The sequence below is a fragment of the Arachis duranensis genome, unplaced genomic scaffold (genome assembly GCF_000817695.3).
Source record: "Arachis duranensis cultivar V14167 unplaced genomic scaffold, aradu.V14167.gnm2.J7QH unplaced_Scaffold_28291, whole genome shotgun sequence".
Lineage (NCBI taxonomy): Eukaryota > Viridiplantae > Streptophyta > Magnoliopsida > Fabales > Fabaceae > Arachis > Arachis duranensis.
Genome location: NW_026264906.1, coordinates 12,597 through 28,248, shown reverse-complemented (window position 1 = coordinate 28,248; position 15,652 = coordinate 12,597). Strand labels below are relative to the sequence as shown.

General features: G+C 44.5%; 4 protein-coding genes across 4 annotated transcripts in view; all 4 read left to right on the top strand.

Moving 5' to 3' along the window:
- The window catches only part of LOC127744386 (ATP synthase subunit 9, mitochondrial), an 80,559-nt gene extending 65,209 nt beyond the window's left edge, over window positions 1–15,350 (top strand). Inside the window, exon 2 of the mRNA XM_052256577.1 lies at window positions 15,314–15,350. The gene's annotated coding sequence lies outside the window, so the exon portion shown is untranslated. The remainder of the gene's footprint in view (window positions 1–15,313) is intronic.
- The window catches only part of LOC127744385 (ATP synthase subunit 9, mitochondrial), a 41,952-nt gene extending 26,602 nt beyond the window's left edge, over window positions 1–15,350 (top strand). Inside the window, exon 2 of the mRNA XM_052256575.1 lies at window positions 15,314–15,350. The gene's annotated coding sequence lies outside the window, so the exon portion shown is untranslated. The remainder of the gene's footprint in view (window positions 1–15,313) is intronic.
- LOC127744384 (ATP synthase subunit 9, mitochondrial) overlaps window positions 1–15,350 on the top strand; it is a 21,285-nt gene extending 5,935 nt beyond the window's left edge. Inside the window, exon 2 of the mRNA XM_052256574.1 lies at window positions 15,314–15,350. The gene's annotated coding sequence lies outside the window, so the exon portion shown is untranslated. The remainder of the gene's footprint in view (window positions 1–15,313) is intronic.
- Window positions 14,428–15,350, top strand: LOC127744383 (ATP synthase subunit 9, mitochondrial). Its single transcript, XM_052256573.1, has one exon. It carries the CDS (start codon window positions 14,989–14,991, stop codon window positions 15,235–15,237), a length of 249 nt encoding a protein of 82 aa, XP_052112533.1. The 5' UTR covers window positions 14,428–14,988; the 3' UTR covers window positions 15,238–15,350.
- Window positions 15,351–15,652: the final 302 nt, after the last annotated feature.

Below are 15,652 nucleotides of genomic sequence, written 5' to 3'. Positions count from 1 at the left end.
AAAGAGTATTCTGAGATCGGTAAAGCTGTACCCGCTACTCTATCTAAAGAGGTTTTCCTACTCCTTATGATTATGAGGCTAACCCTGCGCTTGCAAAAAGGAAAGGTAGACCACCAAAGGAGATTGCCGGTTAAGAAGATGCTGAATGTCCGAGTCGGGGAAAGGAATTGCTAGTCTAGAGGCGGCTCGATTCAAGCAAGGGAATTGATTTAGGTAGGGCTCAAGGCCGAGCTCTTAAATAGTCGAATCTTCAATCAAGCAAGGCCGGACAACTGCGAAAGAGCGAATCTTTCCACAAGAAAGCGAGCCGGTGAAGTAAGAGAAGCTCCTAGCCCGGTTGAAGCGAAGTCATCGAAGCTTGAAGTAAAGGGAAAAGGGATCAGTAAGAGATTTGGCATCTGTATGATAGCATGAGCGCTTTAGGGCGCCCACTCGAGAATCTGCTCCTTCCAGGGTGAATGAATAAGCAGTTTGAATCCCTGCACGCCAATCCTCCGCCAAGGTAACTATCAGGTAGGGCCGGGAGGTAACTAAGCTAGCCTTTCTTTTCAGGCGGGTTTCCATCAAACAACCAAAGGAAGGTAAGCAAGCTCGGGTAAACAGATGAGCCTTCACACAGATTCCCAGAAAAGCCAGCCAAGTCGGACTATTAGCCAGGAAAGCCAAACTTCAAGGGATTGGGCAGAGAGCAGCTTCACCAGAAGAAGAGGGACATGATGCTTAGGGGGTCGAGTGGCAGTCTCAAGCTACTAGACGTATAAATAGATTAGTGCCAAAATAAAGGAAATAGAAGTTACCTGGGGCAAAGCTTAGACTCTTCTGTGGTGAGGTTGACCTTGTTCCAAAATGGTTTGGTGTGCCCTTTCCTATGGTGTCTGTTCTGTGCTAGCTAGGGGCTAAGTCTTGGTGCTTTTGTTTGAGTAAGGCCAGTAGGATTAGGATCCGGATTCAATGGATTTAGGAGTTTACACCCGAAACTAGCTGCCAGAGATGTTAAGCTATAGGATATGTGGATGGTCGGTTATCAATCTCTTCTCTCAGCTCAAGCATGGAGTCAATCCCATACCAGTTATCCTTGCAGAGACTTTCCGGTCTTTGAATCATTGCAGAACTGAGGAAGAAGGGCGATTTGTAGGATGTGCTCCATTATTAGACATCTGGATGCAGAGCCATCTCAAGTGTATCAAAGACAGATTCACGAGACCCTACTTCCCAGAAAATAGAATTCAAATCAAAGACTTTTTCTCAAGTCAGTGGCCGGGACCTTACATACAGCAACCAGGAGTGGATTGAAATCCTCAGCCATATGGGCGATCAGAGTCTTGTGTGGAGAGCACCCTGGATGGCTCCATGCGATGTGATATACAGATGTGGCAAAACCTAAGGGTTCCTTTACTCAGCATTCTATCTATATAGGGGGGAGCCATTAGCTATGCACCTGCAATGGTTAGGAGGCAGATTGGATCTAAGCAATTCATCACTTCTGGTGGAGGCCTGCGAGCTACTATCTCTTCCTGCCTACCTGTACACAACGCCTTTACGCAGGATTCCACCCTTGATCTTGATATTGAATTCCGGGATTTAAGCTTTAATTCAAGCATAGAGGACAAAGATGAAGACTATGGAGTATGCTGAATTCAGGCGACAAGACAGGAGCAGACATAAGAAAGATCAGATCAAGGAATAAAAGCCTTTTTTCTTTGTTTGTGCTTTGGCCTCCAAACAAAGTTCGCGTCTTGACGGGAAAAGGATGGACATCGAGTTCTAGCTTTTGAGATCAAAGGCTGGAGCCGGCCCGGCAGACTACGCAACTCTTTGAGGTTACGGGGTGACGACATAGACTCACAATGGCTTTCACCTTAGCAGGATCAGCCTCAATTCCTCTCTCACTCACGATGAAAGCTAAGAGCTTGCTCGAAGACAGCCTTTACTTTTTAGTTGTAATCTATCCTATCCTTTAGGCGGGGATAGGTTCATAGGAGGACTTGGTTACATAGGAAGGAAAGGCTTAAACTAGAAGGGATAAGAAAGGGAATTTGCAACACTCTTAGTAGAAGGCCCGGGTATTGAGTTGAAAGTCCCTCTATCCTCAGTTATTGCGTAGAGGACAAGCCTGTTATTGAGGGCTCTTTATGCAAAATACTTTTACACTACAGGAAGAAATATCATAAGAAAGATGTTCCTCTTGATACTAGCACTAGTGGGACTGGGACAGGCTCCCGGGGAAAGGGAATTAAACTAGATCTTGGCAATGGCACTCCAACAAGCTCGGCAGGGAGAGAAAGAAGAGAAGGAGAAGAGGAAGTACGACGAAAAGGGTATGAAATAGGTTGCTTGTAGCGATTGCTTATTCGGTTGGGATTACCAGCCGACTTGCCTGACCAAAGAATAAGAAAAAAAGAAGGTTACTAACCACCCCGAACTACTAGTCGCCAATACCTAACTGCTAAAAAGAAGAGTTCCCGCCTACGGCTACATGCCTATTAAGAGCTATACCTGGAGTCGAGCTAACTGCATAGGAAGAGGGGAACTTACCTAAAAAGCCTAAAAGCTATTTACCGCATTGGAAACGACGAATCACACTCTGAAAAGGCCCAATAGATGTCAGAAGGGATCAACGCATGATTGCTCTGTCATCCTCCGACCGCCCCCTTTTCCACCTCTAAGTAGTGGTGTTGGTGTGTCTCGTTGCAATCATTCCGGTCAATCCCTTTCCATGCTCTTCTGTTGGGGTTCGGAATCTCTTCCCATTCCCTTTCCTGAACCATAGGTAAGGGATGACAAGAGATTGCCCCTATAGCAAAATCAACCAGCCCCTCATAAGAGAGAGTAAATAGAATAGTGTCGGGCTTACGTACCTATTGGTAAAGCCGGCTGACTTTGGAACGACTAAGCAACTACTAAGCTCCCGCCCACCCCCAACTAGGGTAAAGTGTTCATTCATACCTTCAACAGCACCGAGATATTGGCCCATGACCATGTTTACTTCATCTTCAAGAGCAAGCATCCTGGCTCTCAGGGCCTCAGGCAACCCTGGATCCTTTCCTACCTCCTTAGTAATTACAATAATATGCTAAAACCCCGTTAAGTTTTAGCTGGCTATCACAGGGCCTTGGTCCAATAAAGATTTCCATTTTTTTTTTAAGAGCAGTAGGTTAAAGATAACCTCCTTTGAAGTTCCCTGTGTGGATCCGGGCTTCTGCGCTGGCTTTGCTAGCTTGCTTGACTGGCTGTAAGACGCTCAATCAATCGGGCGCTATCCCATAGCTCCCTTCTTGCTTGATCTACACATTCACGCCCTTTAGAGTTAAGGAATGATGGTTAAGAGTTCTTGCTTTTGAGTTCCCACTCTTACTATTTAGATAATAATTCCTTATTGAATTGAAGCGGATAAAGCTCAAATTTGTCTAATTTGAATAGAAAGTCGCTTTTTACTCCTCCGCCTTTGAAGGCCGGTTTGGGGAAGTTAACCTTCAATTTAATAGAACGGTGAAAGAGTAAGCGCTAAGGCTTTGAATGCCTTAGCTAAATTAACCTGTACCTAAAAGGAAAGATCTCCGCGTAGGGCGAGGGTCAAGCTCAACTACTGGGCCGGGGGAAGAGTCTGCAACAAAATCAATTGAATAGCTCGAAATACAGAAATGGAAGTCCGGTAAGCGTATCGATTCAAGCAAGGGAATTGATTTAGGTAGGGCTAGTTAAGGCGCCGCCTTCTTCATAGAAGCCGCCGGGTGGTATGAACTCCAGAGCCCTATTCTGGTTACAGAGTGCGGGTAGCCGACAAGTAGGTTAGCAAACAGGTGAATCAATAGGCTTTGCTCCTGCCTTCGCTTCCAGTAGAGAAAGAGTACTGTCCTTCAATCGATTTTTACACAAGCTAGGATGTCTGGTAGGTAGTTCTTTCATGGCGAATCCCTGTATTGAACTCATACCCGTCGGTAGTCTTTCTTCCCGCTTAAGATAGACCCGATTCCAGTGTATCGTCGAAAAGGAACTTCGCTGCTGGTTTGGAACCCTTAGCAGACTCCGGTGATATTGAATCAGCCAGAACTCCTCACCTTTGAAATGGAGCTTGAGCTGCTAATAAGTCCCTCTGTTCTTATTTCACAGAATCCAGGAACTTCCATAAATAAGGTAAGAAGTCTGTAGGAAGCTATCCGAAGATAGGACATTCTTTCATCTAAGGCAACCAAAGCCTTTAGCTACTCAACTACTTGAGCTCATTTGATACCAGACAAGCGCTCATTGGCTACCAGGGTGCTACCAGAACCACTCAGATCAGAAATGGGCTTCCTAACTCCTTTTATAGGAGTGCGTATGAGAGAATCATGTTCCAGAGAACTATGAGGAAGCATAACCCAGTAAGAAGAAGAGCTAGCTGCAGAGAAGATCCCAACAACGGCTATTTGAACACCGCTTACAGTACCAGCGGTTGCTGATTCAATTGGCTTAGATTCAATAGCTGCCGAGTCGATAACCGGATTCTTCAATACGGATACAAAAGCTCACTCATTCCGGAATGGCCGAGTAGATTCATGAGAGGCAAGAGCAGGAACCACTGCTTGACTGGAAAGACGAAAGGCGGAAAAAGGAAAAAGGCTCCTTAACCCACTCACTCTGAAACCCAGAGAAAGAAAATGAGCCAAGCCCGTAGGGTGTAAATGGATAAGACCAATAGGGAATCAAAAGGCAAGATTGAGAAATAGAAGGCCAGGCTTGTCGCCAAGGGGCTCACTCTGAAAGAGGACATCGACTACCAGGTCTCTAAGGAAAGAGGACCTTCTCCCCGCTTTCTATTCCTTATCCGTATGCATAGTAAAAAAAGAGGGTGGACAGAGGTGCAACCTTATTGGCTTAAGCATCCAATTTTGTCCATGAGGAGGAAGAATACCGGGTTATCGAACCCCCAGCATGTGAGGGTTGGCTTTATGCTAAAAAGAATCCCGAGTTAAAAAGTAAATCAGAATAGGCTTTGCTTTCCTCTTAAGGAAAAAGGGAACCTGCCGAATCAAAGCAATCCTCTCTTGGCATAGCTGAAGCTCCTTTCCTGGACGACTCTTAGTGGTTCAAAATAAGGCTTAGTTCAAAGTCAGTCTAACCAAGGCCTATTTTAGAGTCAGATCAGGGATTTTGAAACAAATTCATATCATCTGTCCTTCAATCCCCTTCTTATTATAGGAAAAATCTGATTAACTTGAAAACAAAACTACTTCTTCTTCTTAACTGTGCACACCCCCTAACCTTCTGATTCCACTTGCAAACAAGACCTCCGAACCTGGGGATTAGCCCACTTCTCTTCCTCGACGTCCTACAGCGCATTCTGTAACAACCGATTCAGAAACATTTCCTGAACCCGCTTACGGCTATTTGAACAATGGATATAAGACCAACTGCGGTTACGTGGAAAAGACCATCAACAGCGGACATGTATCTCAGTATAGCTACTCGAAGAGTAAGAGCAGATAGGCCAAGAGCTGATTCAATTGCAAAAGGCACCAGCTCTTTGCCTTCCTTGCTTGCCTTTCCTTCGAGTCTGGTGTGCTTCTTTGGTTACCGGGTCAAGGCGACTTGCAATTGTAATTCTTCTTTCGCGCTACCTCCTGCTTCTACAGAAGATCGATTGGTGGGAACCAAAGACGATCGATTCTTTATTCCCCCAAGGGAGTTGCCATCATAAAGATAATCAAGATATCCCAGGACGGATTCATGACTAGCGCGAAAGCATCGATAATGTAGAATTTCTTTCTTAAGGCCGGCCAACTAATGCCTTTTCCCGGTCCTCATGTCTATGATTCGAGAGGATTGAAAAAGCTCACTTATTGGCTCACGAACTCCAACTACAAACTCAGAACTACAACTCCCTTCTCTATCTCACTTCTCTATTTCACTCTCAGGCCGGATTGAATTCATTCAGGAATGCATTTTCTTTTCTTTTAGCTAGAGTATTGTTCTTCATCAGTACCGGGTCTGGAAGGTATTCAATTGCTAGAGTGGCTACCCTTGGCTTAGTAGCTCGAGATGAATGACTCGCCCCTATTCGATAAGTTAAGGAGAGGGTAGGGGGTTATTCTTTAAGGGCCTTCGCCAGCAGTTGCTGTCTTAGGATTGAGACCGATAGGAAGAGGTATGAGATCACTCTTTCTAAGCGAGATACAAAGTTTTCCGATAAGGAGTGAAGGAAGGCTCCAAGTCAGTCTATCTATACAGACTAATTCTGCTTCATTCCGTTAAGCTATACCTTGCCTTGAACCAGACCTCGTGCTTGCCCTAGAAATCTTCACTCCTTTCCTTCCCTTCATTCTATAGGGCGAGTGATTTCATACCATCTGTATCGTGCTATTACTCCTCGAGTAAGTTCTTTCAAACCTTCCTCTAAGAAGGAAGCAAGTTGACTTGTAGCAAGCAATTGAATACCTTCGTATGTTCCTTAGCTTTAGCTATATGTAGGCTTTAGCACTAGTGCGCCCCTATCCCACCCGCAACTAGCTTAGATTCTGCTGACTCAGATCAGATGCAGGTGGTCTAACTTGAATGGAATATCTCGATATAGAACAAGACGAAAGTGCCGATTGACTAAGAAGCTGGGCGTGCCCGCCGTTTGGTTTGAGGGCCTACATCGACTAGGCCCCCCGTTGCCCCCGCTAACTGAGGGTAGCGGGGGAAGCGATCTGTCTTAAACAAGAATATTGGCAGGGAATGATATTAAATGTGAATGAGTGATATGGGAAGAAGGGAAAATTTCTTGTACGTATGATATGGGGTCGAGATCCGTTATTAATGAATCTCTCCTCTGGCCGCTTCTTTTGGGGATTGCCCTTCTATTTCTATCTTAAGGAGATTGCTGCCTTCCTCGTTCAGTGGGGATGTCTATTCCCTCTCAATCAATGCCCGGGAATTGAAGATAAATGGACTTCAAGAATACATACATCCGGAGATAGGCCATTTAGATAGACCGATTCCAATAGCGTCCCGCAAACTACCGGGAAGCCGACTACATGGGTAGGGGGCGTGCTGACATGCTTGACTTTCTCAATGTTGGAGGTCCGCTAGCTGCTTGAGCCATAAAGACTTATTCATTCAACGGATTTCATTCATTCACTGGCTTTACTCTCTAAGAAGTCAGGTCGATCCAAAGCCATTGCTTGAAGCGATTTCCTTGACCGAAGTCTGCTACCGAAGCGGGATTGCTTGACACACAAGCATACCAACCCGAGGGAAGGTCAATAAGGATGGTGGTCGATCAAGCTATTCTATTAAGAAGTAGGAATCCGCTTCTCCATCCCCTTCCCACAAGACCGCTTATTCTGCTCTCTCTTATATAAGTTCATTTCTGATTCACTTATTCCCATTCGTTCCGAGTCGCCCCACATTGACATTGGGCAGAAGACTTTCTTCTTATTTATTTCTTTGCAAGCATTACGGAAGATTCGTTAGCTAATTCAATTCATCCTACCTCTGGGCACTTTACTGGGTCACATCACAGCCTTCCTGCGGGTGAGAGAAGAGTTCCTGTGCCAAGCCTAAGAGGCTTAGACCGCTACCTCCCTTCGACTATCATTATTCCCCCATTCACTGATTCTCTAGCACCGTCGTCTTCCTAGGCTAAAAGCCCTTACTCCTCCAACACCTAAATCGCTGGCACTTTGGATCTATCCTAAAAGAAAGAATTGACTTACCTTGCTTTGCTGCTTTGATTAGGACTTTGCTTCTCTAAAGAGATTTTCCCGGTGAGAACTCCCTTCTAGTAGCAATTCCGAAGCGGAAATAGCTACGGTTATTGCCATTCTTGCTTCTCCTGTTCTTCTTCTATCTAAGGACAAGGCGGAAGGTAGACATACTTATAGGCTTCTTTCTTCCTTCTAGTCGAGGTGAAAGCTTTCAAAGAGCTGAGTCGTACCCAAACTCTATCGAGTCAGCAAGTAAACTACCTCGCTGAACTAGCTTTAGACTAGGCTAATGAGTACGCAACTGAAGAGACAGCGCTAAGAGTGATGGCTTTTCTTTATATTGATTGAGACCTAGCCTCGGGGCACTTACTTTATTAGAGTAGGGAACCCGGTTCAAGCAGAGTGCAAGTGCCACGCTAATCCTAGTCCAAGCCAAAAAAAAGGCTACGCATGAAACTAAAAGCTACGCCTTTAAGCCACGCCATTATAGCAATCCTTGTGAACAGCTGGTTCACTGTAGGCTGTATTTTAGTTAGATGGGTCCGTTGGGATTCTATTATAAGTTCTTTTCTATTTGATTTTCTTTCTTCTCCCTTTGTTCTGTGAGAAACTTTCTCTAATTCACTCCATCCCTCATCTACTACTCGTGCGTACAATGATTTTTGTGGAGGATTGATAGCACTCAGTTCTCTTCCTTGAAAGTGGGTTGATACCTTGTTGTCGCTCTTCTCTCTTTCCTGTGCGCGCTACCTATAATAGAATAAGGAATTGACTTCTTTCTTTTGTGAAGCTGTCTCTTGTTTAGCGAAAGTCTTCTTTTGCTGTCTATGGATCTTTCTTCTCTTGCAAGAGCCGATTTGTTCACAGACGATTCTTTTCTTAAACTTACTTAGATTCGAGCTATGCCCTGAGTGAGGTATAAAGGTTTAAAACCGTTAGCAAGGCTAGGCTACTTCCCGCTACTGTTCTTGTTCGAGAACAATGGAAAGCCCGTATTATGTATGGTTATTTCGGAGGTAACTTAAAATCCTAAAGTGGCACGAACTTGCTTTTGTCTTCTATTCCTTCGACACCTTTCCATGGGGAATTGAATTACTAGTTTGGATAGGCGAGGCTGCTAGTCCAGCGCTTGTGAGGGTTCGGGGCTTTATTCACGGGATAGGCTATCAATTCGGTTCCGTAGTTCGAAACATTTCCTTTGCTGTAGCAAGGAAGTCAATTGTCCGAGGTAAACTAAACAGCTTCCTATATATCATCCAGCCTTATTCAAATAGGGGCAGCCATGTTCAAAAACACCATTCTCTATCCAAACCGGGAAGGAGGAGGACGAAGCTTTTCTTTTAGTGTAGTTGTACAAAGCGATACAATGCGAGAATCCGATTTGCCTTAGAAGAGGCGGAAATAAAGTTAGTTGTACTAGATGGAAGCCATTTCAAAGCCAATTCACAAGCAAGTGAGGAATGGTTTTGAGGGGCTTTATTTAGCTGTATGTTACGAAGCGTAGGATCTACCATTCAACAACTAGAGCGGTCCTCTCGGAAGGATGTTGACCCCGTCACTGATGCTCTTGGCTTTCGCGTGTCACTGATTTAGCTTCCTTCCGATTGGGTCAGTGTGAAGCATTGGCTTTCTGCCTTAAGCTCGCCTGTGAAGCTGGTGTTTAGTGGTGAGGCCTACTCTCCCAAGTCAGTTTCGAATCTGGATGACCTACTGTTTTGACTAGGTTACAGCTGGATCGGTTAGTTCTGGGATGATTGATGCCTTCCAGACATCCGCATTCCAGAAGTACAGCTTTTGTTGTGTGTGTTCTTATTCCTTCTTACCGGAGCTAGACTCAATGGCTTACAGATACAGGGCGGGACTCAATGGTTTTCACTTGCCTTACCCCCCTTCCCTGACTGGGCCTGCTATTAACGTCGGCTTCAAAGACGAGTGTCTTCCCTGCTCCCGGGATTCTCTATTCCCGCGTTTTCGTTTGAAGTAAATTCTGGAACGGGCAGAGTCCCAACGTCAAACTTTCTGATGGCCCGGAGATTCAAGTCAATAGCTTGCATAATATCCATATCCATTGCTAGCTGGATTGAGAAGAGTGCTTTTCCGGCCACCTAGGCTCAAAAGCCTAGAGGGATGCTTGGACCTACTTATTATATGGACCTCTTCCCTATCCCCTTCCTGCGGGTCCTTCCGCCTGGCTTGAAAAAGAAGGAGACTTCTAGACTTGCTCACACTTGGTTAAGGAAACTGGCAGCCAGGCAACTCTAACTCGCTCTCTGTCTGGCAGGAGTAAGGTCTTAAGATAGGAAAGCATTAGCTATGGCTATTATCCTTGGGACCTTAATTTATGCTTTTGGTAGCGATGCTTCAACTAACTCTCCTGGAATGACTATGGAAGAGAGGGGGCACGAGAACTGAAAGGGACGAAAGAGTCACTTTATAATACGGGACAGGAACTGCTATTATAGAGAAATCTTACCCAGAGACTGAAATAGGATCTTCAAGTTCTGATTCCATCATCACCTGCTTGCCTTGGAACTGATGTAAAGGCGCCAGCTGACCAGAGGAGAGTGATTTAAAAAGGGCATAAGCTAGGACACCTGTGAACTCGGAGAGCTTTTAAGCATACCTTGCCTGGAATCTGCCCTAGGCTAACCACTTTCTTCTCTTATGAATTTTTTTTAAAGATGATATGCTATTTTTGCAGCAAGAAGCGCCCCAAGCGGAACCGTTACGACAAGTTCGCTTAGGGTGTTTTTAGTGCAGGAGTACAACAATCGGCCTATAGACTACCTTACCTGCCTACTTCTTAAGCGCTTTAAGGTTAAGGCAAATGCTTATCTAAATAATTAGCCTCATCGTCGTTGGTCCTTCGTTCACTCCCGTTTCCAAGAAAACGTCATTCGACTTGCATGTGTGAAGCATATAGCCCAACTAGCATGATTGAGCCCTGCAGTGGTAGAACCTGGTCTTTGCACTCATTTACGCACACAAATAACATATATATCTTAATATAGTAATTTCTTGATATGGAATGCAATCTAGATGAAACTGATAGATTAGACGGAAGAGCTGACTGAAGACATTGAATTCGAGATGCAAATGGAATAGGAATTCACCCACCCAATTTCGATAAAAGGTGGACAAATTCATAGCTGCCGCAGGTTAGACCATGTCGCCTAACCTCTCTTATGACATCCTCATGAATAAACACTAAATCTCATCCTTTGTTGTCAATTTCTGCCTTATATTGCGAAGAAGCATGAATTCTTTTTTAAGTCTAACCTGCTGTACTAGTTCAGGTATAACCAGGTATGGAGTAAGATGATGATAAAAGGACTTCTAGCTCTGAAACTGAGTCGCCGTGAGCGCATCTTCCTAAGGGTACTACGAAGGCTAAAGTAATTGCGGACTAACTGCGGCAGCTTGCCATCATACTAAATGAAAGTTTTTTGATTAACAAGGGAATTGCCAAACCATTCTAAGTGAACTTACTTAACGAATTCAAGCTTCTTCGCAATATCAGGTTGGGATAGTAAAGGAAATCCTTTATCATAAGTTGTTCAATCTCGCTCAAGGAGAGAAAAAGTGGTAGTTGCGCTCTTTCTACATTCGTACTTAAGGTAGAAGGCTTTCTCGGCTTATGCAACGTGACTTCAAGGGCTGTATCCCAAGCAAGTGTAGTCAGGGATAGGGACGATATCCCCAATCTGAGTATTTGGGGGGTATCAGACTACATTCCAGAATAGGTGGTTTAGCCAAAGATAGGTGTTCAGTAAGTCTTTACTTCCTTTCTTCATTTTTAGAGCTAGAACTTTTTTTTAATTTCTCTTTCTTTTATATAAGCCCTTTCCTTAAGGTGATTTTTGAATTGTGTCCACTGCAGTACTCTAACTCTCTTATAGTTTACTACATTACATGAAACGTAGTTCATGATTTCCCCTTCGCTCTCTTTAGCATTTTGGTTTAACACCACGCAGGCAGCTGGTACCCTCCCAGCTTCTTCATCAGGTAACCTGCCAATTCAACACATTGTCAGCGGCATTTTGCCTGTAAAAATTCATTAATGAATCAGTATCTCCTTTACTTGAACACGGGTTTCGACTTCTCCTCCGGAGGACCGGTGGGTGTAGCTCGCTTCGCTTACCACCTTCGTCTTTCGCTTTGTTTGATATGCTTAGACTTCATCAATGTCCTTACTGCCTTTCACGCTTTTCAGGACCTCGATCCAAGCCCTTTACTAGGTTGGGCTCCATTCAGCATGGATGGATAGATGCCATACGGCCGTTAGCTATTAAGTATTTCGTATATAGCAGGACTGTTACCCTCCTCCCAAAAGCATTCCGGCATCTGTGTTATTCCTGGTCTCACCTCTCACCCTGTGAAGCAAAGCTTGTTAAGGAAGGCGGCAAGGGGGAAAGAAATGGAATTTATAGGGAACCGTAGCCAAGTGGCTAAGGCATGAGTCTGCAAAACTTCTATTCGTCGGTTCGAATCCGCCCGGTTCCTACACTACAGCGCCGCGCCATTCCACCCATCATTTTTTTACATGGTTAGTGGATAGAACGGGGCCGGAGCTTGCTCCTTCGTACTAGTGTAGTGGCTTAGCTGCCCTAGTTTCCCTTCCTTACCGGTATTCCTTAGCAAAAGCACTAAGTAAGCCCTCAAAGGCCTTCACGGGCTAAAGAGGCGGATTCCGGACAGGGGAATTGACTTGCAAACTGTGGCTACGCACCTAAGAGCGGAAATGCCGACAACAGCCCCTTCTTAGTCAATGGGGCTAAGAAGGGGGTAGGAGCTTCGCCCGGCGAAACCCCATGCTTTGAGAGTTCCTTTCTGCCAGCACTTTCTTTCTCTACCCGGGAGTCACTTCATCAGTACCTGGGGCTACTGTCCCAGGATGCCAAAGGTATGATCCATACATGGAAAGTGTCAACTTTGACTCACAAGCGCCACCCTCACCGGGTAAATCCGGAGAAGGGCAACCGCTTCTGTAGGTAACGACTCAAATTAAGATTTTCATTTATAGAGTCGTGAACCAACGAGTCTTTAAGTAAGTGGGCGTTAAGCGTAACGAGCTTACATTACAGGAGGTAGAAAATCTTTGCCGTTAGTCTTTTAGAAAGAAATATTCAAGCTAGGCTAGTAAGAGAAGGAATACAGGTAAGAAGTCGAGAAGTCAACTAACTTCTAGTGCTTTCCACACCCCGCCCCTTAGAGGGAAATTTACCTGTGAATGCGGTGCGGGCCACTGCTCTCCCTTTCACTCGAAACAAGAGTTCCGTGCCAAGCATAAAGATTGAATCAATAGGACCGTATTCTAATCCTAGAAATGCCAGAACTCTCTTTCTGAATGTCTCGACTTTCTTTCTCAAAAAACCGGACAGGGGTGCGGAAATAGCAAGAATAAAATGAATAGGCTCTTGTCAATAGGTTGTTTGGCAGCTTTACGCGAATCCACACTAGCTAACTTTACACAGAAGGACCACCACCATTGATACATTGATAGTGGATTAAGTGGCATTGTATATTTATGCCCAAGTGCGGAGAAACTTAAGTAAGGGTATCCTATTGCTAAACATCCGGCTACCATAGTTTTTTGGGAAGAAGCCCATGTCTGGAGCTATGCCACTTTATAATCATTAATATTCGCGGACACAACCACCAGAAGCCATATCTTTCGAAGGAAATGAAACGGAGAATGATATATAAATATGAAGTAAAGAAATATAGAATTAGAAAAAGCGGTATGGTATAAAGGCTTACGACCTGGAGATTCTTAGCTTTTTAGACACAATCTATGTTACTAGCTATTCAGTGGATTCCTAGCCCTTGACTCATGGTAGAGAACACCTATTGGCTCGCTTTCTTTCTCTTTATGTGGGGACGAGAACAAACTGACTATAAATCCGCGGAATCCACTACCTGCCCCTGCTTCTTGGTCACCAGAATCCACTGTCTCTACCTGTGCTCTAGCTTCGGGTTCACCTAGGTGGGAAACTAGCTCTCTTTATGTGTAGATATGGCTGGTGAAACTGTTGGACGAACAGGACTCGTCTTTAATGCGGGCTTTCTACATACCACAGGGATTCTAGAAGTGTACTCTGATTTAAACGACCTGGTATCTTGATTGCTGCTATTTTGATTTACCCCGAGCCGGTTCCGGGGCCAGCGTCTATTAAGAAGGGGATAGCCGGCTTATTTCGCTCCTAAATACATTTAATTTAGCCTTTCTCCGGAACTACTTTGAATACCGATCCTTCCCAAATCAAATGCAACTGATTAAAGAGCAGCAGCTCACTCGGTCGTAGGGAAAATAGTAATATATTAGTCATTCATCGCCTTGAGCGGAGCCTGGTCTGGGATCGAGCCCTTCTGCCCTTCCTAAGGATCATATTACCGTGTTGGCTAAACTAGCTTTCTGGCTTTGAGCTGGAACAAGGTATGATCCAACAGAAGGGCAGAGCCCGTTTCCGATGTGAGATAGAATATCTGGGGATCACTAAATAAAGCGTTCGCCTCTATCGCCTACTTACTCGGGGATTCCGTCTTAGATCTCCCGATCCGCCCCTGCGAGTGCTGGGACTTTCTCTTTTTTTCCTTCTAACTATGGGCAGGTTTTCAGCTCATTCCTTTGATGAGTCTGAGACAACTCCATCTCTTCAAATCAAATAGAGTACATCAGAGATTGTGACCTCTTTGCTTAAACGAGGTAGCCATACCTAACCTACTAAGGGTTAATCAAAGAAATAGCGTAAGTGAAGCCCTTAATGCAAGCACTAAGTAAGAAACCTACCTTTCCTCAACTCTTGGGCTTGAGGCTTCTTTTCAAGCTGAATAGAAATGGAAGAAGAAGACAGCTGGTAGCGCAGGTTGGATCAACGCGTAGATTCCAGCTGTCCTTGTTGAATGATCGAGTAGCTTCGACTTCACCTTTTATCGAAATTGGGTGGGTGAATGTTCAGTCTATCTGAGTATAAGATCGAAAAGAATGAATGCATTGATTGCATTTCAAGTGAGATGTCCAAGAGAAAGGGAACGAGGGGAAGAAGCGACGAAGAAAAGAAGTGAATGAAAAAGCATGGCATGACGAGAATGGAGAAATTCGAGATGTTAGAAAGTGCAAAATCTATAATAGCAAAAATCCGAGAGGATTACCTCGTTGTTCTTTGTCTCATAATAATTATTCTGCTTCTGATCTTCCTATACTATTACTTTGACCAATCTAACAAATTGGCTTTAGAATTAATAAAAAACGAAGACGTCAAATCTATCAAAATCGGTATGTCAGGTTTAGAAATTAAAAAGAAATGAGAACAAGCATGGCATGACGAGAATGGAGAAATTCGAGATGTTAGAAGGTGCAAAATCAATGGGTGCCGGAGCTGCTACAATTGCTTCAGCGGGAGCTGCTGTAGGTATCGGAAACGTATTCAGTTCATTAATTCATTCCGTGGCAAGAAATCCATCATTGGCAAAACAGTTATTCGGATATGCAATCCTGGGCTTTGCTCTAACCGAGGCTATTGCCTTGTTCGCATTAATGATGGCCTTTCTGATTCTCTTTGTTTTCTAAGTTTATCCTTTTGAAAGGTGTAGTCTCTCCTACCTGAGGAAGAGGACGAGGCCACCCCCTTTCTTATTATTTTATTAGGGGTGTGGGAAAGGAGAGAGGGAATGCGGGCTCCTTTCACTTGAGTGAATTCTTTTCTTCTTTCCTTTACTACGATACAACGAATGAATTGAGTCAAATGAATGTACAATATTCACTCAGAAGCGGCAACTGCTTTCGCTTCTTCAATAGTTTAGGGCGGGGTCAATTATGGGGCAGAAAGGTTCTCAGTAGAGCTTTTTCGGTACTCAGAACATTCTCAGTCGTCAGTCGCGGTCATTCTTCCCTCCCGAGTCCCAGGAAGTCACTTATAGTATCCTTTCCCTGAGCTATTTCATATCCTCATCCCTCTAAGACACTTCCGGAAGAAAGAACCCAG